Below are 19,877 nucleotides of genomic sequence, written 5' to 3' on the forward strand. Positions count from 1 at the left end.
AGGGAGACCGTTGCGCTATCAACGGAAAGTTTTAGATTTATATCTAGAATAGGATGGTATTGCTGCATACACTGTTGTTGGACGCAGTATTGTGATATTAGCAACATGTCGGCCATCGCAGCAGCTGCAAAGCCTTTACACGTCTCCCCTTTAATTAAAGTGAGCATCACTTTTTTTTCTGTAATCATTTGTTAAATGCACTATATTTGAATGTTCATCTGTCATTTGTGTGTCACATGTATTATGATTTTCTTTTGTTCTTCATATAAATGTGTTTTCGAGCAAGTGCTTCCAGTTAATTACATAATTTTTATAAAATTTAAAGTAATTTTTTTTAACATTCATAAATATAAGTAATATTTTGAAAAAAATTTGTTCCTCATCTAACAGACTTTGTAATAGTTCATATTGAACAAGATTTACATATTAGTAGTCTCTTTTATATTGAATAAAGTAGATTATGAGATTATAAAAGTCACATTTTCATTTCTTAATATGTATGGGTGTGTTTTAACAATAATATTTTGTTAGGTTACCAGATGGAGTCTATTATTGCTTGGTGTTGTTTATGGAACAATTCATCAGAAAAGGTTTGAGAAGAAAGAAGCAATTCTTCGTGAAGAAGAACTTAGATTGAAACCTATCAGAGATGCTAAACTGGCAGAAGAAAGAAAGATTCAACAAGAAGGTAAAAAATATAAGATTAATTACCAATAATTAATGAATTTAATAAATATATGGGAGTATCTATAGTATATAATATAAATAAGATGTTAGGTATGCTTTAATTATAAAATAATGCATATCAAATTTTATATTATAAGTGTATGTACATTTTTGTTTCAGCTGAACGACAGATGATATTAGATTGGGAAGGAAAAAAATAAAAAGAAATCACATCATTGTTAGTACACATGTGTATCATCAATAAATTAATATCAATTATTTTCTAAACAGAAAGTGAAATATGTAAGCTTTTCTTTAAAATCTACAGTAGATGTCAAACATACATTTTTCTTTGTATATGTATATTAAATAAAGTGATTTATGATATACTAAGTTATATAATATATCTATGCATTTTTAATATAATATTCAAATTTGTTCAGTACTTACTTTTTATCCTTAAGTAAATTGTATTAAAGTGTAATTTTTATCTGTATGAAGAGAAAAAAAATAATCGCCCGAACAGGGACTCGAACCCTGGACCCTCAGATTAAAAGTCTGATGCTCTACCGACTGAGCTATCCGGGCGCTCGGAAATAAGAATCTTAAAATACATGGATACGGTTAAATATGTTATTACTAAACTATTCATATACATATTACTATTCAATATATATTTCTTTAAAAAAAAAATACATTTAACGATGCGTTAAAACATTTATTTTATTTTTATAACACTTTTTTTAACATTAATATTTGTATACATAATTCTATTTGTCTACAATAAACACATTTTACAAATTATATTTTGTGCTAAAAAATGTTATATTTGTATAAAAATAAATATAAAAAAAACTTGTTACATAGTTTTATTATTGTAGATTTACTACAATGGAATGAACATAGTACCCATATTAATGTTTAAAGATATTTTTACATATATACAAATATGTATATCGTAAATTCTGTCTTCAATACATGCCAGATAATAAACAAATATTTTAAGGATAGTATTTAATCACAAGAATTAATTTTAAACATTTATAACAAGCACATATATTGTCATGGAAATATTCAGAAATGGTTGGTCCAGAAAGTTATTTCTCTCTTTTTCAAGCTGTAATTAATTCTGTTTTATTATTATTAGTAATCAGTTGTAAAAGACTACCATTGATAGGACGCTCCTGATTTTGTGACCATTTCCAGAAAAGGCTGTCAAAATAAAAATATTAATAAAAGAGGAAAAACAACAACATAAAACTACCAGAAATTTTACTCACTCTGCAACAAATTCAAGTGGGGTCCAACTAGATGTATCAGCATTGGACATCCATTTTCTATTCATAGGTGTATCTAAAGTAACTGGTAAAATTGCAGTAACTAAGGAATCCTTTGGAAGACCACTATCTTTATCTGCTAAAGACTTAGTTAGCTGGTGAACTGCAGCTTTGGCCATCCCATATCCAATCATTCCTGTTTTAATCAAATAACAGAAATAATTATAAAGTACCTTCTCAATCTTGAATAAACCTTGTACCTGGTGTTCCTGCTAATGCTGCTTTGGCACCAGTCAGTGACAAGAATCCCCCCTCCTTTAAATGATGTGCAGCAATACTACTAGCAATAACTGAACTCCATACACTCTGTTTCCACATGAGCTCACAGTTCTTTACAAAATCTTTATGAGATGCATTTCCACCAGCCCATCCACCAGCTACACAAATTATCGCATCTACTTTATTACCTTTCAAAGTATTAGTAACTTGTTGCAGAATATCAACTTCCTATGTGACATAAAAAGAAAATGGGTAATTAGAAAGGAACATATATTTATTTATCTTGTTATAATTATTTATGAAATTACCTGCTCTTGCCAATTATTTTCAGGCTTTACAATCACATTTATATCAGCTTGCTCATTTGCCTTCATATCAATAGAACCAACCCACTATGATTATAAAATAACATACTTTTATACATATATGAAAATTTTCTTTTATATTTCAATCAGTTTTAATAAGGAATAATGGATGTTTGAAAAAAAGTATGCATTACATAATATACTATAAAATATCTTAAAGTTATAATTGATAGAACAACATGCTTTAATCTTAAGTTATGGGATGTAAGGTATCTATAAATGTGAAAGGAGCTAGTTCACTGCTTATGGCCTTGATGTGATTTTCCTACATGTTTTCAGATTGCTCAGCAGAAGTTACATGTAAAAATACTTCCTTATTGCAACTACATTTTTACAATATAAATATTTATGTAAATAAATATATTTCATACACATTGCATTATGTATATACATAATATTTATATTTTACAATATAATCACAAGTAAACAGTACAAAGTAATAAACTAAAAAGAAATAGTACTGTATTTACATATGTATGTATATATGAATATATGTATTTATATGTAAACCTTTTTATGAATGTGCTGTATTTCGTACATTTAAAATAGTGCGCGAAAATATTCTAAGTTACTTGAATAATGTAATCTATATAGCAACAAACATTTAAACATTAAAATGCAATGAAAAAAATTACGTACGCTTGCTATTAAATTAAATTTGCAGATAAACCTAAAGAAAAAAACATTCGAAACAATAAAGTTCATTATAAAATCGAAAACAAGAAGTTATTATACGCCCCACTTAATGAAATGTTGCTTATACGCTTCCACTTAACAGTTGTTTAAGTTTAATTGCTAAAAAAACAAAAACATTAATAATTTTCAATTACATGCTTGTTTTATAATTTGTTTTTAATTAAATAAAACTGATTGACAGTACTTATTTATCTATAATTTTTTAAACTATTGGAAGAGAATGAGAGTTTCTATAAGGAAGTAAGCCAATACCCTTGATAATAAAATCATTACTTAGCTTTTTATATACATTATAATGTATTTTATTTACGCACCCAATTTTTTGATTTAAATTTTGAAACACATGTTGATCCTAAAGCACCCTTGCCACCATATACAAGAACTCGTCCTACTATTGTCTCCATTGTTCGATAAATGAAGCGACTTCGTGAAATACGTTTCGAGAGTATGCGATTATATACGGAAGAGTACGAAGTTATACGAGAATCTTTCGGAAAAGTTCGTAAAAGTAATGCTAGATTGCCAAATTTCGGCATGAACTATAATAATAGATTGTCAATCGAAAAATTGATATTGTTTTTGTAAAATATGTTTTACATATTTTCAAGTATTATGTCTCAAATATGTGCACAAAAAGTAATTTTAGTAAGATTAAAGTATTTCTTAATTTGTTACGATGTTTTTTATTTCACATGTGTGTGTGTAATGTTAGAAATATAGATGTAATAAAGTCAGCAGTTCTATAGTAACATTGCGTATAGTACAATCATTTATTCTATTTATAGACTACTTTCTCGGTTATAAATGTTTGTAAATAGTTTTACTAAAAAGGCAATTGATTAATGTTGATTTAATTAATACAATAAGAGTATAATATGAAAATATGTTTATAACTATTTGAATTTTCCGCTTCCGTTTATTAAAAACATGGCAACATCGCAATGACAGAGACCCTGCCCGCAACGTTCTCCGGGAGCGTAGGTCTAGTGTGACGTCACGGTAGCCTAGTTGGGTTAGGTTTTACGCTGGAAATTCTAACGAAAAATTTTTTGTTTGACGATTAATGTTTTCCCCATTGTGTCTGCTGCATTGAACGACGTGAAGAGTTAACGCAGTGGCGAGTAGTAATCGTATTTCGTAAGCCGTTCGATCGCGAGACCTCGCGCTATCGGCGTATATGAGATTTTAAACGGAAAATGAATCGACATGAAGGTACGTACGTGTGCACTGTTCCTGACTAGCAAGTCAGCCTCCACTTTATATGCTAAACTTATTTTACGTTGATGGCAAAATTTTTGGATTATGGGGTATTTAGGTAGTTGCATAAAAAGTTTTTGCAGATTCATCATCGAGGTTACGAAATCGACAATGCATGAGATTTTTCATAAGACATTTCTTGTAAGCTCTGTACCAAAGGGTCTAATGTCAGAGGCCAGATGGCAGCACTTATAAAAAATTTATTCCAATTTCTGTGGATTTATAATGTTCTTCAAAGATTTCAGCGAATTTTCTGCAATATCATTGCTTTCTAATACTCGAATTATATGAAATGAATAAAATTCTGAGAAAACATTTGTTGATCAACTGTCAAGATGTTTTGCAAACTCACTCTTTTGAAATTAATTTTCATCTTCAATCCCCTTCTCTTTCTCATAATGTTAAACTTGTAAAACATATTGGAGCACATTTCTCTTATTCTTTAACTTTCAATTAGTCCCTTCAGTAAAGTACTTTATGTATTTAATTTGTACTTTTCAAATAATACATTGTTTATTGTAATAGGACTATGTCAAGATCAAACAATAAAATTATATTAGTTTTCTTAAGTTTAAATATTATCATAAAATTAATAAACTTAGAAATATTTTCAGCTTAGTATGTAAATAAAATTAATATATGTATCTTTGCTTATTTGCATTGAATATACATATGTTATATAATTAAAATCTTAAATATTAAATTGAAGTTCAAACACGTTGATACAGATATATTAATCTTTATGATATTATTGTATGACGGTAATATCTTAATGTAATGATTATACTTTCTATATTACATATGCATATGTATGTCCTTAAGTGTTGCTACATATATAGATATTTTATGCATAATGTTTAAATTTGCAAAAAAAAAAGTATAAGCAATAAAAATATAAGTAAAAATAAAACATTATACATCAAATAATGAAAAATTTACAAGTAATTGTTCCTAGTATAAGGAATAAAGATTAAAGTTAAAACTATATGTTAATGGAAGGAGATAAAGAAATGTTTATTGTATATATATTATTATAATATATATATTTCTTATTCTTGTTTGTTTTAATCATTTTTACCATATTATCTAATTTCATAGAAACATGCAATAATTGTTATCAGAACAGTACATAGTTGCATAAAGATTTAAAAGTAAGGTGAAGTAAGTTACTTTTTATAGATTTAGTTCAAGGTTATTGCATGAATCTGTATATATAGGGGTATATAAATATCTTTAGTAGAAAGACCTATATTTTTCTTTTTAAAGTGCTTAGAATAAATGCAATTCACATGGCCTTTTTTAAAATATATCATTTATTAAATACTGTGTATACTATTATATATAAAATATATTTATCTCTTTGATATTTATTAACTCATAACTATATTTTAGGGGTAAGTTGTGACTCCTGCTTAAAGGGGAATTTTCGGGGTCGCAGATACAAGTGCCTAGTGTGCTACGATTATGATTTGTGTGCCAGCTGTTATGAAGGAGGTGCTAGTACTACACGCCACCACACTGATCACCCTATGCAGTGTATACTTACTAGATCTGACTTTGGTATGTTAATTATTAAATTCTGTTCAGTATAATTAATGCAGATATTATATAGATGTAAATATTAACCCTGAAATTTATTATTCAACAGAATTATATTATGGCGGAGAGGGAGTGAGTATAGAGCAGCCACAATCCTTAACTTGTCCTTATTGTACAAGAATGGGTTTCACTGAGGCTACATTACAAGAACATGTTGCTGCAGAGCACTCAGATATTACTTTTGATGTTGTATGTATATTGAAATATAATGTGTATAAAAGTATTTGTAATTTTCTTTTTTCTTTTTACAAGACATTTATAAATTTAAAATTTTGTCATAGGTTTGTCCAGTATGTGCATCTATCCCAGGAGGAGATCCTAATAATGTGACTGATGATTTTGCGGGTCATTTGAGTTTAGAGCATCGTAGCGGACCAAGAGACCTGATCTCTCTTCTAGATGAACCACCTCCTAATAGATATAACAGTAGACGGATAACGCATCCATCTAGAGCTGTTGGTGGACCACGAACTCGCAGGTATACATATATTACTAATTTCGATGATTACAGTAAATGTTATTACTGTATAAACGTTTGATGAATAATTTAATGAATACTTTGGAGCAATCTATTTGTTTTTGTTTAATATCATTATTTTACTCGTATTATAATATTTAACGTTATAACTTATCAGCCATTATTTGCCATTAATCGAAGTATTACTTACTGTTAGTGCCAAACTATCATGCCAAAATATTACATAATGTTCTCTAATACAAAAAGTATATTTTATTCTTATAACTTCTAAAAAAGAATATCAAGTAAATTTCAGCTACAGTTCATCATCATCTCACCTTAGATAATGTTCATTGGCATATCATTGGACCTGCAGGTCCAATATGCATTTCAGTTCGTCCGGGGGATTGAGTCCGAGTAGTCGAGAAAGTATAGATCCAATTGCAGAGTTACTCTCTCAATTATCTAGTGTTCGTAGAAGTGGTGGAGGAACTGGTCAAGGTTCATCAGCACCCTCACAATTACAACAACTACAAATGCAGCTACAGTTGGAACGACAACAAGTTAGAGTACGTGTATTCAACAATTTTTTCATACTATGTTTAGGATATAAAATTTATAATAAAATACTTTGAAAGAGAAAAAGCTTAGCACAAATGTCTTTGCAGGCTGCTAGGCAACAATTGGAGCGGTTACCGAGGAGGCAGCCTCAGGTACTTGGTTCTGCAAGCTGTGGAGGAATTATTAGCGGAAGTGGTCATTCTACTACTATGACCAGTGTCGTAGCGAATAGTACGAGTAGTAACAATAATACAACTAATGTGGCGAACCCGTCCGGCGTATCATCTACCAATTCACAGAGCTACATGTTTCTGTTGCCAAAGTACGTCTTATTTATTAATATTAAATGATTGATATATAAAAAATAATGTTAAATATGTTCGTACATGCACATATATGCGCGTTACTGTTTGCCTGAATTGTGGAAAATTGCACATCATGATCGGTGTGCGGGTTGCCAAAAGTTAATTTTACGATCCCTTCATAAAAATACGGAGAGTAAAAATATACGTATACATTTCTTTGTTAAGCTTACACAAAATAATTTACATTTATTTATAGATTTTGTTAATATATTATTTTGTTCTATAGTCACACTTGTCTTTTCTTATAGATGCATTACCAGTACTCTCACTGACTCACAGTTGCAAAATATTGAACGTGAAAGTGCAAATAGGAGCCTCTTTACACGCGAACTTATTCTTGGAACGCTTTCTCAAACATTGCCGGAGTTACTACAGCAACAATCTGTAGTACAAACACCAGTATCGAGTGCAACTACTGCCACAACCAGTCCTGAAACACCAAATGCTAATACTTCCACAGTTTCTATGAAAAAATTAAGTTTAACTCAAGAAGCAAAAAGGGATCAAACAATGAGTAAACACGTAACTCAAACGTCTACGCAACAATCGCATACTGTTCAGTCTACTGCTGGCAGTGGGGGAACCGGTCCTCAAAGTCAAGGATTGCCTCCAAATTCTAATAACCTTGCATCACAAAATACGCCAATGGTTCAAACACTGATGCACAGCGTGTTACCACAGCCATTGGTAAGTGTGTATAAACAAATTATACTTGTTATTTTATACAGTTCGAAACCATATAAGAGAAGACAGAAGCATGATAAATATAATCTAGTATTTGTAACGCTGTTATACAGGTATTGCAGCAATCACTGCCTCCACCAATTAGCAGAACTATCAGAGAACCGATAGTAACCCCAGCACCAGCGTACCTTAGAGGTGGGGTCGGTCCAGTTGGCGTAACAGGTCCTTCGCGTAGGAAGCCGGTTAGGGCTGTAGATGGCAGAAACCAATCTACGGAACCTCCGCCCCCACACTAACCCCTCCTTAGCCCGTACTCACCCACCCTGATTCCTCACAGGACCCTCTAGCACTAGTCCTAGCACTGTTTAGAACACCTCATCATTATTGTTATTATTATAATATTATATATTAATAATTATTCAAATGCCCTCCTCCTCACCCTCCCTATCTTATCATTTTCCGAAATTCTAATCTCGCCATCTTTCGTCTTAATGTGACATGGAACAAGGGCAAGGGCTGATTCGCCGATACATGCAAATAATGTAAATAACTCACTTCTTGCAGTCATACACGCTCCTCGTACACGCTCCTCAGTGAGTCTTGCCACGTTCTATATCGATTTATTATAACCGTTTACAATAAGTTGATCGAGAATAGGGACTGGCAGGAAAAAAAAAAAAAAAAAAAAGGATAAAAACAAATGAAAGAAAACAATGTAACAGAAATAATAATATTAGTGTTTCGTATTTGGTGGCTGTATAGGCTAGTTATGATATCTGATCAATATAATACTCAGAAATGTTTTGTTTGAGTGTTGGGAACATAGAAACTTGATTAATTTACCAAACGCACTGTGCCCGTCATACGCACCAGTTTATTATGTTCAATTTGAACTGGTTAAATTGTATCAATGTATCATGTATCTTTAATATACGAATATGTTTTACACGTGGAGATAAATCGCTGCTTGGGTTGGTCCGTTTCTATTTAAGGAGTCTTAATCGTCGGACGAGTATTTTAAAACAGCAGTGGACAAATGCTTTTTAACTTACATACTTTATATAAATATGAAATTACGCGTGTATCAATGCATTATTAGAGAGAAAGACTAGAAAAAGTATTCTACCAAGAAAGCAGTTCTAATTAATGGAATCATGTCAAAAGGATGTTTGAGTAGTCATCGAAATAAAATTGGCGGACCATCCCTTGACAGTTTCTTAAAAATCGGGATTTGAAAATGGAGAGATTAGACTAGGACTTAACACATCGATTAATAATATCTAAATCGTTTTCTCTATTAAAATGTAACTATATCTTCTTAAAGTATTCCTTAGAAATCCTTTTCTTTTTTGTTGGTGTTTTGAATTTACATATGTTTTGGAACTAATGTCACATATGTCTTCTTCTTCTTTTTTTTTTTTTTTTCTTTTAATTCTCGTTAATCTGATCACTCCATTTTACGATGCGAAATAAAATAATTATTTGTATGCGTGTTTTATTTAACGGTAATACAGCCGTTGCTGATTGATAAGCCAGAAATCATGCGCTATATGGAGAGAAAACAAAACGAGAATGTGTATCTGCTTTCTTTTTTTCTTTTCTTCGAATCGATCGATTTGAAAAATTACAATATAGAAATGTTCATATTTTTCTTTTATTCAACAAGTATAAAAGCAAACAATGCATCAACTATGTGCGTATGACGCACGCAAATGCATTAGAAATTCGTTCAATGATTCTACTTAGAGTAGAAGTATCCTTTCAAAGTGCTCGTAAAAACGAGTGATAATTATTTTTCGATTTTTCTTCAATCTTATTTCTATCTTTCTCTCTTTTTTTCTTTTCAATTTCTCGTGTACATTTCGTATTGTAATTAATTTCCCTTGTATTACCTTCTCATCTTATGTTACATGATTTTGTGGGTGTATCTGCAAGATGTGGATAAAAACCAGGTAAAAAAAACAACAATACATATACATATATGCATATATAAAACTTGTAAAAAATTATACAAAATATGTAGCGTGTGATTTTTCAATTTCTTTCTTTATTTCTTTGTTCTTTTTGTTTTGTCTTATAACTCTAACTTGTTCTGACGTCCAAGGGGGAATACTGAAATTCAGCTAATTATATCATCAACGACGGTGTTAGACGGACAAGAGACATTTTTTGTGCTTTCCCGTTTCCTTGGATCTTTCGTTCAGTTCTCGGCTAAATAATTGTTGTTCGCACCTATTTCCAGCTAGTTACACAGCCTATTTTGTGATGTGTGAATTAGAAGCAATGCATAAAATAGAAGATAAACGATATGAAAATAAAGAAAAAATTGAAGCATACCGATTGCCTTAACGCGAAGTTGCCCGATGAACGAAAAGGATTCAAAATTCTGCCTTTTCGCGGAACGCGCGTTTAAGTCGAAAAAGTCTTTTGCACGTGGTATCATCAATAAAAAAATAAAAAAAAAAACCAAAAAAAAATTTAAAAAATGCTGTATACTTTGTCTAAATTGAATAAATTTACTGCAATCAACGCGCATGTCTCGATGAAACTGATGTGCTAGTTATTTTTGCAAATTTTTACACAAATTCGTAAGCGTACAATCTTAGAACGAAGCAAGACTCCACGCACGTCTAACGGTTAACTTAAAAAAAGAAAAAGAAAGACTAAAAGAGTGTATTGAATAATTTCTTTATATATAAAATCGCAAAAGTACTTTTATTCCTTCAATTTTTTATCTTAATACTCGACACTGCAAGCTTACGTTTCCCTTGTTTCCACGTCACTTCGGAAATTGTAAGACCTTTGATTTTGTACATGCTGTACGATTAATGTTATTCTTATTATTTTAATCGTTATTACGTACTATACGATGTAACAAGGGTATACCTAAACACAATTGCGAAAGGTATCGAGGGACAATGTAAACGCCTGTTCGAATAGTCGAATGCTATATTAATATTGTTATACTTTTATTTTAATTTTTTGTTCTGGTATTTGTCACTTTCATTCTGAAATTTCAGCATAATCTTAACAAAAGCTTTTTACATTATATATAATATATAACATATATTACAATATATTTATTCATAAGAACGAAAGGATGCCTCGGAGTATCGTCGTATGTTTCTCCTAATCTTTCTTCTTCTTTCTATTTTGCAAATTGCATCTGTACGTGTGTCGTTTAAGTAGTCTTGGTTATTTCAAAATTCCATAGACATAGATAAAGTTTAGTTAATCTGGTATGTAAATTGTATTAGAGAATTAAAAGGGTTCTTGATAAAACAAGCTTTGTACGCTTTCTACAAGGTAATCGACGATCCTCCTGGATATCCTTTTTTTGCAGGAAGGAAATTAAATGTTCGAAAGACAAAAAAAAAAATAAGGTAGAAGCTGTTCTTGTGAACGAGGTAACAAGCGAAAAAAAAAACTATTCTTGGATGTCACAAACAGTTGTTTTTATCACGTCCTTTGTCCGGATTTAAACACGGATCGAAAACAAGAATTTTCGTGGAATCTTCGGAGAAAAGTTTTACGCCCGACGAATTAACAAAAAAGAAAAGAAAGAGATAAAAATACAAGTTTAACAACGAACTGGGAATTTTTTTTCAAGCAATTAAGGCAAAAAAAACGTTACCCGAAAAAGGAAAAAAAAAGGATGAAGAAAAATAAACTGTGAAACGCGTACGACATTTTTCCCCTTTTTTTTTATTCGTCAACGAAATTTTCCTTGTATTTAACTATATGTTTTACGTATAATTGCCTACCGTATAAATATAAATTAATTATATATATATATGTATACACGAACACGAGCAAACGTACGCATATAACAATTGCATGCAGGTGTATCATTTGGGTAATTGTAATCACCTGTAAAAGCAAAAGAAAAAAACTAATTAGCTAAATCAAGAAGAAAGAATTGACGATTGCGAACACACAGAAATTTAATTCGATCTTGATCATTTATCGTACTACACGCTTATTACGATGATATCGTTTCTTATCGTTATAATCAATTGTTAGCAGCTAATAATAATAATAATAATAATAATAAAAATAGGATTTATATGTAGATAGTGGCTCAATCATACGGGAGAGGAGTCTGATTGTACATATATACATATATATACGTACATGATAATTTTAACCAAGGGGATGTGTCGTTGCCATTAATAACGCTCTATTATTAATGACGCGGGAATTAATTAAAGTCACCCTCGGATCATTGTACTTTATTGCTAAGAAGCTATCTGATATGAAAAAAATGGAAGGGAAAAATGGTAAAAAAAAAAAAAAAAATTAAAAAAAAGAAATTGTAAACGTGAGAAAGGAAACTTTCTTTTCTTTTTTATTAAGAATATTTATTACAACTATATATTTTCCACAGTATTTTTGTACTGTGATATATATATAATAATAATAATATATATAAACGTATATATACGGATATGCACGATTAAGAACTGTGGCAGCGTTGCCTTCCTCACGTTAGACTTTTCATTTCTCTTTAATTTCTTTCTTAAACGAATTTCGCGATAATTATTGTTAACAAAATCTAATATCATTAAGTAATTTCGAGTAGGCACAAATCAGAATCACATGGAGGTGAATCGCGAAGGCTCTCGTTAGTTCTCGTTACGATATAAAAAATAAATCCATGTCGTATTTTGTAAGGCTCTCGCGTCTTGATCCAAAGATATCGGAAACCGATTTTTGCGTGTTACTTTCTCTCGATCGATCGTCGATATATATATACATATATCGCAATACCCTGAAGAACAATCGGTATTTTTTACGAAACTCTGACAGAGTATTTAACTTGTAATCCTAGCCAAAGGTGGAAGCGAGTGGTGTACGGAGGAGAGCACGATAGAGAAATTTGTAGGAGCTAGCAAAGCGCATCTATATGTACGTATCAACACTAGAAAGAAGAAAAGATTGAGGGTTTAAAAAAGAAAGAAGAAAATTGTAGCGGCTTCTGTGGTCCCTTCAAATTTTCATGATTTTTCTTTTCACTTGATTAACGGGGTGGTGTACGGGATAGAGGAGGGTAGAATCAAAAAAGAAAGTCGACGAGACGAGGCCTCCCTACAAAGTCCTTTCTACAGTTCGTCGGGCAAGCAAAGAGAGAGTAATTTACGTATGCAAATGTACGCGTGTATGTGTGTGCTTGTACGAGGAGAAAACTAAAGAATACATTTTCCTTTCTCCGTTAAATAATAATTGTTCGCTTTGAGAACTTTACGGATCGGATAAATATCGAATGCTTCAGAAACGAGTACCCATAGTTGAACTGAAGTAGAGCGGAAACGGAAGTAAAGATACAGGAGATGTGTCTTTAAACACAAACGTTGACTTAGATTGCAATTAACATTATTGCAAATTCACTGGAAATCACAAACTTATTCGCTAGCGTTGCATCCGAACGTGATCTATTGCTTCAGCTGAAAGAAACTAACAAAAGAAGAAGTTGCGATTCAGAGAGTTCATTGATTTTATGTTGTGTAAGCTTCGGAATAATATGTTTGTTCTTCGTTGCGATCGTATGGAAACAATTGTTTCACGCGTGAACTTTGTAAGACGAGATGGCAATAAATGTCCTTATTCGTATTGTACAAGGCTGATATCTACTTCGATCATTGTGTACTCACGAGATTACTTTAATTCGGCCTTGCACAGATCGATACACACAATGGAATTTTTCACTTTGTCGAGGAAAGTAAATGTTTGATTGTTTCGTCTGAACAATGCTGCTGCTGCTCTGTGAATTTTTTCCTATGCTACTCGAGTACGTGCATAGCGCGAATGGTTGTTCGCGGATTTTTACTTGATTTTTAAGAAAAGAAAATAATCGACGATACAAAATGTACGAACGTGATGAACGAAAGAGAATAAAGAGAGAAAGAGAGAGAGAGAGCGAGAGAAATTACGACGAAGAAACAGAAATATTGTGCGTGACACGTTGGAGTGAAAAGTGTTGACGAATATTACTATTTAAGTAATAATAGAGAATTAAAGTGAAATCTTATACATAATACGTATTGAAATGTAAATTGTGTTTGGTTGTATTTTGTGTTATTCGCCTCTGATGCTAAATATAATGGAAATTCGATTAAACCTAACTGTTTTGTTTATTCTAAATACCTTCTCAAATACCTTGCATTGGAATGATTTATATTTGAATAATGGCGCCAGTCATGCGCGGGATCATCGATCGATCATTCGTGCGCTGTAACTACTGGATATAACCGAAGAATGATTTTGAAAATACTAGGAGCTTGGTGAGATGTATAGTATTCACGCATGATACGCGGAGGTTTATATTTACAATTTTTCACGTTAACAAAAGGTTTTAGTGCTCTTCCAAGAAAATTATTAAAAATGGGACCTCTCGAAGGTGCTAAAAAGATTGCGGCTTACAGAGCAGTCGATGAATATGTCAAGGTACTTTTGAAATGAATTTAGAGTATAACCGCAGGTTATATAAACGTACCGGTTTCCATTATTTAAGTTTTGCATATGAATATTTGCAGAATAATAGCGTTATTGGAATTGGTAGCGGATCTACTATAATATACGCTATCGACAGGCTAGGTAACAATACTTTATTTTGCACTTCAATTTAATTACTTCGAAATTCTTAGGCATTGCTTATACTTGGTCATTTTGCATGGAAGAATCTTGCAATCATGAAGTATGATCTTTGACCTCATCAGGAGATATGATCATAAGTCTCCTGAATGTAATTACAGCAATTTCATTTTAATATTAGAGCTATTACATTTTACTACAATAAAATTGATTCGTTAAGAGTAGATACTTTCTAAATATGCAACAGATGATTACATAAAATAATTTATGTTTTTCAGTGGAACGCATAAAAGAAGAAAATCTTAATATTGTTTGTATTCCAACCTCGTTTCAAGCACGACAGCTGATATTAAACAATCAGCTTACATTGGGTGATTTAGAAACTTATCCTAAAGTAATGAACACTATTTTGTTTGTAGTATTTACAAAATTAATTTCTACATTGATGCTTAAACATTAACAGTTGGATTGTGCTATTGATGGAGCAGATGAAGTTGATTCAGAAATGAATCTTATCAAAGGTGGAGGAGGATGTTTGCTCCAAGAGAAAATTGTGGCATCCTGTGCTAATCAGTTTGTTATTATAGCTGATTATACGTAAGTATTATATTTCTAAGGTTTTATGCTTCTGATACTTATTTTCATCACTAGATATTAATTGTATCTAGAAAAAATTCTCAAAAACTTGGAGAGCAATATAAGAAAGGCATTCCTATTGAAGTAATTCCTATGGCATATGTTGCCATTCAAAGAAGAATTGAAGACAATTATGGGGGAGATGTAAAAATTAGGATGGCTTTAGCTAAGGCTGTAAGTATTTTCAATTTGTGAAACAAATTGGTCAGTATTATATGAAGTAGATGATGTATTTTTTTACAGGGTCCAGTTGTAACAGATAATGGTAATTTTATTCTTGACTGGAATTTTCCACAAGATCTGAATAACTGGAATACAATTAATACAGAAATTAAAATGATGCCTGGAGTTGTTGAAACTGGACTTTTCATAAAAATGGCAAACAAAGCGTTCTTTGGTATGCCTGATGGCAGTGTAAAAGAACAATCCTAAAGTGTTCCAAATTGTTAGGAATGTGTTTTATGATATAGACATTATTGACTCAAATCTAGTTTATACAAACAGGACCAGAGGATTTAAATAATCCTAAGTTACTTAGGATTTTATGTTGAAAGTGATAATAATGCATTTTCATGTTCATTTTTCATCCATTATTCATTGAGTGTTCATATATATTTAGATGTATGAAATTTTGTATCTATCCGTTTTTACAAGTGGATCTTAAAGGAGATTGCGTTCCGTAGACTGAAACGTTTACTGTACTTGTTTCTAGATATTTATATCTTAATTTGTGAAAAAACAAAATACTTGATGCACCTATCTCAGTATCAGGTTATTGGTTTTTGTAATGAATCTGTTGTTTTAAGTGACTTATAGAAAGTGCTCAAATGATTATGTACACTATACATTATTTGTATAAAGATATATGAATTGTAAAACAACAATGAACATTAAAATCGAAATTTTTATAAAAACGTTCAGAACTTTCTTTCATGTTTTATAATTCATTAGTACCTGATGATTTTGTATTCCTTATATTTTATTCTTTTCTATTATTATCTTATTTATTTATTTGACAATTCTTTGTAAAACAAATGTTACAGTGTTAAGTTTTAATCGTTAAATGCGTGATTACAAAAAATAGTACGCCCGAACAGGGACTCGAACCCTGGACCCTCAGATTAAAAGTCTGATGCTCTACCGACTGAGCTATCCGGGCGCTTGAAAATTTTGTTTATTTATACTGTAAACAATTTTTATAGTTCATTTTTAAATAGTTTTAATGTATATCAATGTTTCTTAGATTTATTTTAACTTTATTTATTACTTCATAGGCAAATTCGTTGCTTTTATAGACATTTTTATCGAGAGACATATAGCACTTGCTAAGACGATGTTCATTCATTTTATGTATGAAGAGAGAACCGTATATCAACAGTTATGTCGTTCTCGACACATGCCTTATTCATAAGACATGAACACTGTATGATTTACACTATTAAGTCGATTAACTTAAAGTCAACTGTATATTCAGAATGCTATTCAAAAGTACTTAGATGGTTGCAATAAAAATATTTAATTTATAGTTTTATGAAATCAAATTATAATACAAAACCATTCTAATATGTACAACCAGGGCTTTTTTACAGATTTCTTAGAAAAAAAAATTAGAAAATTTAAATGAAAGAGGATGGACGAAGGGTGTTTACTAAGGGTTGAACGACCTTATAGTAACTCAGCGGGTTCTGATGTGCGAACGTTGTAAGTACTTAGCTCCGCTTGCTTTCGTTTGATTTACACACAGTCTGTTATTGGTCAACCTTTCGTAAGCTATTTCTTGCCCACGACTCGATCGTCGTTCGATAATTGAACCTTTTATTTTCGGCATTTGCATATTTACCGAATACCATTCACCGTCATTGGATACATGTACGATAACAGTATGAGGAAGTGTAGGAAACTATCAAAACCTTTTATGGCTGTTCGAAGAATTGATATACCTTCATATATGTTACAGATTCCTCGATAAGAAAACGATAAGAAAAAAGTATCTTTTTGTATAAGAAGAAATATAAAACAAAATATGATAGTATCAAAGGGTTAAACAACAAATGCATTCAAGAGTCCTCCAACGTTTAACGCATCATAGATCATTACATTTGATAAACTGAACATGAAGAAGATGGAACAACGGTAGATGCATAATATCTGCATTTCTTGCAGCATTCAAATCATAGATTATACATGATACTGTCCACGATTCTGTACAAAGAACATTAAACATACCGTTTCGTGGACCATTTCGAACGGTCATGCGTTCTTTAGGCGCATGCATTTACGCCCTCGAATAACCACGAAGAGAGGGGGTGGTATTTGAAGAGCGGACGCGCGATTTCATCCCTCACACGGTAAACCTGACTGCTTACGCGAGTTCCAAGTCTTTTTTGAGAAGACCTAGACGAGCTACAGAAAGTTTAAGTAATTAACAAAAGTGTTCTTTTAAATTTCATCAAGGGATCCTCCCCTCGAGTCACAGAAGTTGATCGTAAGACTGAAGATTCGGCATGAAGGTAATTTTATCTGTTAATCATGTTTTTATTCGTCTTGAAAAATTTGTTCACGTTATTTAGCGTATTTTAGTAATATTTAATATTGCAATCTTTTGCTAATGATTTTTATATCTCAACACTTTGATGATTATACATTCCATGAATCTATGTCTCTATAGTTTTACGTTTCTTTATATATATGTATATATAAAATAGAAGATTATTAATGAAATTAACTTTAAATTATTAATTTTCAAATTACTTAACTTTTAATTTATATATGATTCATTAGATAAAAACAAGGCGAAGGATAATGACACTTGATCGTCAATATATTAAATCGGTGTAACGATTATAATTCACTAACTTACTTCTTTTTCTTTTCTCATTATTCTTTGTACGTGCTTTGAGAAGGTTCCTTCGTGTATTGAAATTCTTATAGATTTCCTAGATATCAATTTCCTGCCTTATGACGCGACTACTTGGTGCTTGACAGTTTCTTAAAAGGGCTGCGTCGTTTTTCAATTTATATTCTCTATTAACAATATAATTGTGTTTAAAATTACCTGCCACGCGGGTTAAAAGAAAAACCTGAATATTAACATTAATATGGTGTACTCATCTAAGAAGAAATACGATTAAAATCCCTCAAAGTTTGTAGAATAACTAATAGAATTAAATTGCAAAAGTTTCTTTTGATTTCTTTTTTGTGTGGGATCGAATTACATCACGAAGGTACTTAAAAATTGTACATCTTCATGTTGGACGAACGAATCGCTCGAAGGAACGTTTGACCGATAGTATCGGTTGGACATTAATTAACCGCGGTACAAACCTGATTAAAGTCATAAGCAGATTACAACAGTTAACATGTTTGAAAGCTTCACGTGAGGTACTTATATAATCAACATTGTGCTTATTAGAAATTACGTACGGTCCTGTAATGATCGCGAACTCGTTTTAAATATCGTCTTTATTAAGGGTGCCTGCCACGATAATTTCAGTTTCATTTAACGGACGAATGTTGTTTGAAACTTGGGGCTATTCTAAGAGAAGATACTCCTAACATTTCGACGACAATGCAGTTAGCTTCATCAGTGGTCGAAGGATCTTTGAAATGTTAGGAGAATCTGCCTTCGGGATAGAACTAATACCCGGAAGCCTGAAATAGCGTCAAGTATGACAAACCTGAAGACAATAGGAATTCTTTTGCTAACAGGCAACCAAATACGTCTGCTGTGTTTTGGTGCTTGCATGTTTGATGAACGCGGTGTACTCCGAGATACCTCAAAATAAGGTAAATTATTACCTCGATAGATTGATGTCGTAAGAATTAACACGTTCGAGACGAATTTCCAGGTTGATCAACAATTCTTGGATGCGTTTGCTACAGATGAGTCTTTGAAATCGAAGAGACCGTTCTGCAATGCCTTCACTGGTAAGAAAACAAAACAAAAAAAAAAAACGATATATTGTGAAATCCTGTTTGATTAAATATTCGATTATCCACAGGATGCGGAAAGAAGAGGAATTTCCAGGAAAATCCATCGAGCTTCCAGGACTCGGAAGGAAGCGGTGGCGTTCGACTTCCGCTGCCCGTTTACAAAGCTCTCTTGAAAGCAGCTTCTCAAAGTATTCGAAACACGATCAATCGTGATTCGAACGAATATCGAATGTTGGCAATCCCGCAGGTTTATCTCTCCGGTAAAATGCCTCTTCATAAGAGATTCGACGTTCCATCAACTTCTTTAGAATGATCTGTTCCCTAAACTTTAAATGCATCAACGATGAAAATCTCGTCGCGCCGTACTGAATTTAAGAAGACACTTTGTTATAGCCAGACTGCGAATATTTATGCAATTATACATTTTCATAATATATTTCTGCTAAGAAGATGCTGAAGAAAAGTATTAATTTATTCTGAAGACTTTACATATTTTATATCTTCTGAATAT

General features: G+C 31.7%; 5 protein-coding genes and 2 non-coding genes across 12 annotated transcripts; 4 read left to right on the top strand and 3 right to left on the bottom strand.

The window, feature by feature from the left end:
- Positions 1-47: 47 nt before the first annotated feature.
- On the top strand, positions 48-1,070 carry LOC114879358 (ATP synthase subunit e, mitochondrial). Its single transcript, XM_029194198.1, has 3 exons — positions 48-159; positions 532-688; positions 847-1,070. Exons 1-3 carry the CDS (start codon positions 106-108, stop codon positions 885-887), a joined length of 252 nt encoding a protein of 83 aa, XP_029050031.1. The 5' UTR covers positions 48-105; the 3' UTR covers positions 888-1,070.
- Positions 1,071-1,181: 111 nt separating this feature from the next.
- On the bottom strand, positions 1,182-1,254 carry Trnak-uuu. The gene has a single exon. It is a non-coding gene; the product is annotated as a tRNA-Lys (tRNA).
- A 109-nt stretch (positions 1,255-1,363) lies between these two features.
- On the bottom strand, positions 1,364-4,608 carry LOC114879357 (dihydropteridine reductase). Of its 3 annotated transcripts, XM_029194197.2 has the most exons (6): positions 3,598-3,790; positions 3,227-3,382; positions 2,531-2,614; positions 2,204-2,450; positions 1,947-2,139; positions 1,364-1,878 (listed from the first exon to the last, which is right to left on the bottom strand). In XM_029194197.2, exons 2-6 carry the CDS (start codon positions 3,290-3,292, stop codon positions 1,779-1,781), a joined length of 690 nt encoding a protein of 229 aa, XP_029050030.1. In that variant the 5' UTR covers positions 3,293-3,382; positions 3,598-3,790; the 3' UTR covers positions 1,364-1,778. The 3 variants fall into 3 exon arrangements, with proteins under 3 accessions (XP_029050030.1, XP_029050029.1, XP_029050027.2); XM_029194196.2 differs by lacking the exons at positions 3,227-3,382; positions 3,598-3,790 and adding an exon at positions 4,504-4,608; XM_029194194.2 differs by lacking the exon at positions 3,227-3,382 and having other exon boundaries at positions 3,598-3,776.
- Positions 3,895-12,265, top strand: LOC114879354 (E3 ubiquitin-protein ligase KCMF1). 4 transcript variants are annotated; one of them, XM_029194190.2, is made up of 8 exons: positions 3,895-4,495; positions 5,933-6,100; positions 6,189-6,328; positions 6,421-6,617; positions 6,991-7,165; positions 7,265-7,479; positions 7,771-8,209; positions 8,320-12,265. In XM_029194190.2, the coding sequence occupies exons 1-8, from the start codon at positions 4,480-4,482 to the stop codon at positions 8,500-8,502; spliced, it is 1,533 nt and encodes a 510-aa protein (XP_029050023.1). In that variant the 5' UTR covers positions 3,895-4,479; the 3' UTR covers positions 8,503-12,265. The 4 variants fall into 4 exon arrangements, with proteins under 4 accessions (XP_029050023.1, XP_029050025.1, XP_029050024.1 ...); XM_029194192.2 differs by having other exon boundaries at positions 6,973-7,165; positions 8,298-8,390; XM_029194191.2 differs by having other exon boundaries at positions 3,896-4,495; positions 7,066-7,165.
- Positions 12,266-14,445: 2,180 nt separating this feature from the next.
- On the top strand, positions 14,446-16,347 carry LOC114879328 (ribose-5-phosphate isomerase). The gene is made up of 6 exons (XM_029194156.2): positions 14,446-14,650; positions 14,740-14,800; positions 15,076-15,191; positions 15,261-15,394; positions 15,466-15,607; positions 15,677-16,347. Exons 1-6 carry the CDS (start codon positions 14,510-14,512, stop codon positions 15,863-15,865), a joined length of 783 nt encoding a protein of 260 aa, XP_029049989.1. The 5' UTR covers positions 14,446-14,509; the 3' UTR covers positions 15,866-16,347.
- A 172-nt stretch (positions 16,348-16,519) lies between these two features.
- On the bottom strand, positions 16,520-16,592 carry Trnak-uuu. Its single transcript has one exon. It is a non-coding gene; the product is annotated as a tRNA-Lys (tRNA).
- A 1,006-nt stretch (positions 16,593-17,598) lies between these two features.
- LOC114879364 lies at positions 17,599-19,769 on the top strand. The gene is made up of 4 exons (XM_029194222.2): positions 17,599-17,943; positions 19,142-19,219; positions 19,282-19,360; positions 19,435-19,769. The coding sequence occupies exons 1-4, from the start codon at positions 17,938-17,940 to the stop codon at positions 19,677-19,679; spliced, it is 408 nt and encodes a 135-aa protein (XP_029050055.2). The 5' UTR covers positions 17,599-17,937; the 3' UTR covers positions 19,680-19,769.
- Positions 19,770-19,877: the final 108 nt, after the last annotated feature.

The sequence above is a fragment of the Osmia bicornis genome, chromosome 9, assembly GCF_907164935.1.
Source record: "Osmia bicornis bicornis chromosome 9, iOsmBic2.1, whole genome shotgun sequence".
Taxonomy (NCBI): Eukaryota; Metazoa; Arthropoda; class Insecta; order Hymenoptera; family Megachilidae; genus Osmia; species Osmia bicornis.

Excerpts from the sequence above, each read along its gene's own strand:
- LOC114879364 (XM_029194222.2), top strand. Across the intron at positions 19,220-19,281 it reads CCGAGATACCTCAAAATAAG|GTTGATCAACAATTCTTGGA; the intron begins GTAAATTATTAC and ends ACGAATTTCCAG. Across the intron at positions 19,361-19,434 it reads GTTCTGCAATGCCTTCACTG|GATGCGGAAAGAAGAGGAAT; the intron begins GTAAGAAAACAA and ends GATTATCCACAG.
- LOC114879358 (XM_029194198.1), top strand. The coding sequence starts at position 106 with ATGTCGGCCATCGCAGCAGCTGCAAAGCCTTTACACGTCTCCCCTTTA. Across the intron at positions 160-531 it reads ACGTCTCCCCTTTAATTAAA|GTTACCAGATGGAGTCTATT; the intron begins GTGAGCATCACT and ends ATATTTTGTTAG. Across the intron at positions 689-846 it reads AAGAAAGATTCAACAAGAAG|CTGAACGACAGATGATATTA; the intron begins GTAAAAAATATA and ends TTTTTGTTTCAG.
- LOC114879328 (XM_029194156.2), top strand. The coding sequence starts at position 14,510 with ATGATACGCGGAGGTTTATATTTACAATTTTTCACGTTAACAAAAGGT. Across the intron at positions 15,395-15,465 it reads GTTATTATAGCTGATTATAC|AAAAAATTCTCAAAAACTTG; the intron begins GTAAGTATTATA and ends AATTGTATCTAG. Across the intron at positions 15,608-15,676 it reads GGATGGCTTTAGCTAAGGCT|GGTCCAGTTGTAACAGATAA; the intron begins GTAAGTATTTTC and ends ATTTTTTTACAG.
- LOC114879357 (XM_029194196.2), bottom strand. The coding sequence starts at position 4,608 with ATGCAACTACCTAAATACCCCATAATCCAAAAATTTTGCCATCAACGT. Across the intron at positions 2,451-2,530 it reads AAAATAATTGGCAAGAGCAG|GAAGTTGATATTCTGCAACA; the intron begins GTAATTTCATAA and ends TATGTCACATAG. Across the intron at positions 2,140-2,203 it reads AGCATTAGCAGGAACACCAG|GAATGATTGGATATGGGATG; the intron begins GTACAAGGTTTA and ends TGATTAAAACAG.
- LOC114879354 (XM_029194189.2), top strand. Across the intron at positions 6,618-6,972 it reads GGTGGACCACGAACTCGCAG|GTCCAATATGCATTTCAGTT; the intron begins GTATACATATAT and ends TTGGACCTGCAG. Across the intron at positions 7,480-7,770 it reads TACATGTTTCTGTTGCCAAA|ATGCATTACCAGTACTCTCA; the intron begins GTACGTCTTATT and ends CTTTTCTTATAG.